A 2978-nucleotide genomic window follows, 5' to 3' on the forward strand; every position below is an offset into this window, starting at 1 on the left:
AGCCTCCACATAGGGCCTCCATACCTCTTCCTCTAGTAAATGTAAATTGTTTGATCTGGCTCGAATAGTATCAATTCCACCTAAAAAAAGAGATGTGGTCATTTCAGAAAACAAAGCAGACTCATTAACATTATAAAGAAATTTATAGAATTTCCAACCAGTTTTATTATTATTGATATCAATTGACTAATTGCTTCATTGCCGTTGAATTTAGATTTTTTTTTTCAAAATTCGACAATGAATTATGAATGCTAAGAATTTTGAGGTTTATATAGTTTATATATAAAAGATCTATTTTAATGTTGTTGCTGTTTTAGAATATTTAATTTTATTTACATCTTACTTTTTTGTAGTTTATTTCCTTATTTCCTTTCCTCACTGGGCTATTTTTCCCTGTTGAATCCCTTGGGCTTATTGCATCAAGTATTTGGTTTCTTTCAATATCAATTTTGTATATCACTTTTCCTTAAAAAGTTATAGGTGTGAATCACAACTGAGATTACAATTTGAAAAAGAGTGTAAACCCACCTGCAAATGTATCAACTTCAATGTTGTCAATTTGGTTGTATTCAATATCGAGGACAGTCCCGAAAGCTTCAGGGTCATGCAATTCAAATGTTCCAGAAGTCAATGTTTTCAAATTTGTACCGGCAACATCCAAATATCGTAGTCGAGATAAACCTACGAAAGTTCCTGAAATAATAAGATATTTGAATGGTTACTTTAAAGATACTGCATCTTATTCTATCGTCAAACCATTAGGCTACATTGATATTTTTACTTTAATAATTCAGGTACTTATAGTATCATTTTGTTTTCAATTTATTTCTATACAAATAACTATATTTTATATCAGACTGAAGTGTAAACCTTCATATAGGTTTTGTATAGAAAAAGAAGATGGTCAGAATGATTTCCATGTTTTGTGACGGCACCCGTATAGCTTGGGCCGTCAGTTGAGTAAAAGGAGCCCTGCTGAGGATGTCCTCGTTGTTCACATGTAATAATCGAGTTTATATAATAAAAAAAAAGTTCCGTGTCATATATATCCGTAAGCATGGAACTTATATATATATATATATATATATATATATATATATATATATATATATATATATATATATATATATATATATATATATATATATATGTGTGTGTGTGTATATGTATATATATATATACATACATATATATATATATATATATATATATATATATATATATATATATATATATATATATATATATATATATATATATATATATGTATGTATATATACATATATATGTACACATATATATATATATATATGTATATAAATATATAGATATGTATACACACACACGCACACACACAAATATATATATATATATATATATATATATATATATATATATATATATATATGTGTGTGTGTGTGTGTGTGTGTGTGTGTGTGTGTGTGTGTGTGTGTGTGTGTAAAATTATTTATATATATTTCCTTAAAAAAAATACGTTTTTTAACCCCTAGGCGTTCGAGTTAGCCACGTTCAGTCACCATCAAGTATAATTACTTGGAAATATAATAATAAAAAAACAATTTTTTTCTAACAAAACATAGAGGCTCAATTTTAAAAAACAAACAAACATATAGTTATAATCATACACTTACCAGGCAATATAGCTTTAAGGTTTAAACCTCTGACATCAATTTCACTTATGTTTGGTAGTTGTTGAAAAGCATTCGCCGGTAGAGGGCCTTCTATATCATTTGTTTGAAAACTTATGAACCGAAGAGAACTGGACTGCAGTACAGGAAATGATGTCAAGTGATTGAAATCGACACCTAGACTTTCCAGTTTTATGAAATTTGGCAACTCTTCAAAAGGAAAGGATACAATGTGGTTTGAGAAAACCATAATTTTCGTGGCTGTTTCATAGCTTTCAGCAAATGCTAAGGGTTCCACTTGCTCTAAAATTCCGGCTGTTATCCATATTTCTTGAAAAGAAGCCTTTCCCAAGTCTCCTGGTCTAATGGTTGTCAGGTGCTTGTTGTTTTCAATTTTGAGCCTGCCAAAATCAGAAGCTCTAAACTCCTTGTTGAAAATATTTGCCAGCTGGTCGTTGCTCGTCACATCACTACAAGTCAGCTCAGTCGTCGGGTAAGCAAATTCTTTACAAGTGCAGGGGAAAATATCTTCAGGGGCTGGACATATCTTTGTTTGACCGTTAATTCCACCCACTAGAATGAAGACCAAGACGACAAAAGAAAGGGATATATCCATTAGTGCGCTGTGTGTTGAAGTAATTCTGGTAGCAGAAGATGAATGGAAAGTTACTGACAGTCAACTTATACAATAGTAGCATGATAATAAAAGATGAGTTTAGCGTGAGAAATTTTGATAAGCGTTGTCGGTTTGCTAATTAAACTTGCATTATTACGCTGTATGCGAGAAATATTTCTATTGTATACTTACAAATATAACATTGTGTCGAATTTGTAAGCTTCTTTCCTCTTATTTTTTATTATGATTTGTATTCTTATAATTATTATTTGAGTCTTCAATTTTGCACCTATTACACTTCAGATATTATCACAAGGAACTAAAGAATACATTTATGTTAAATTTTTCATTTAATGTGAACATAGTACTGTTGTTTTCATGCCTCTTATCTAATGAGTTCAGAGTTATTATCTTACTTGGAAATTCCATGAGAGTTTGCAAGTTGCTGCTTTTGTTGTTGCAATATTATGCACTAATATATGGCTATAGCTTTTTGTATGCCCCAGTTATAATAATGAAAAACTATTGATTCAGCTAAACCACAAAACCTACTTTTTCAATCTTGTCATTGGAAGAGAAGGCGATGGATTGACGAGCTAAGAAAATTTACGTGCTTAGACTGCCATAGAAAGACTAAACAGACGCAAGTGAAAGGATATGTCTGAGGCCTTTGTCCTGCAGTCGACTAGTTATGGCTGATATATATATATATA

At 30.5% G+C, this 2978-nt stretch overlaps 1 protein-coding gene across 1 annotated transcript in view; it reads right to left on the minus strand.

Moving 5' to 3' along the window:
- The window catches only part of LOC137633258 (oplophorus-luciferin 2-monooxygenase non-catalytic subunit-like), a 3157-nt gene extending 815 nt beyond the window's left edge, over positions 1–2342 (minus strand). Inside the window, exons 1-3 of the mRNA XM_068365462.1 lie at positions 1653–2342; positions 529–693; positions 1–80 (exon numbers count right to left, since the gene is read on the minus strand). The exon at positions 1–80 is cut by the window's left edge and continues 22 nt beyond it. Coding sequence (XP_068221563.1) covers positions 1–80; positions 529–693; positions 1653–2265 — 858 coding nt within the window. The 5' untranslated portion in view covers positions 2266–2342. The remainder of the gene's footprint in view (positions 81–528; positions 694–1652) is intronic.
- Positions 2343–2978: the final 636 nt, after the last annotated feature.

This window comes from Palaemon carinicauda, chromosome 42, assembly GCF_036898095.1.
Source record: "Palaemon carinicauda isolate YSFRI2023 chromosome 42, ASM3689809v2, whole genome shotgun sequence".
Classification (NCBI taxonomy): domain Eukaryota; kingdom Metazoa; phylum Arthropoda; class Malacostraca; order Decapoda; family Palaemonidae; genus Palaemon; species Palaemon carinicauda.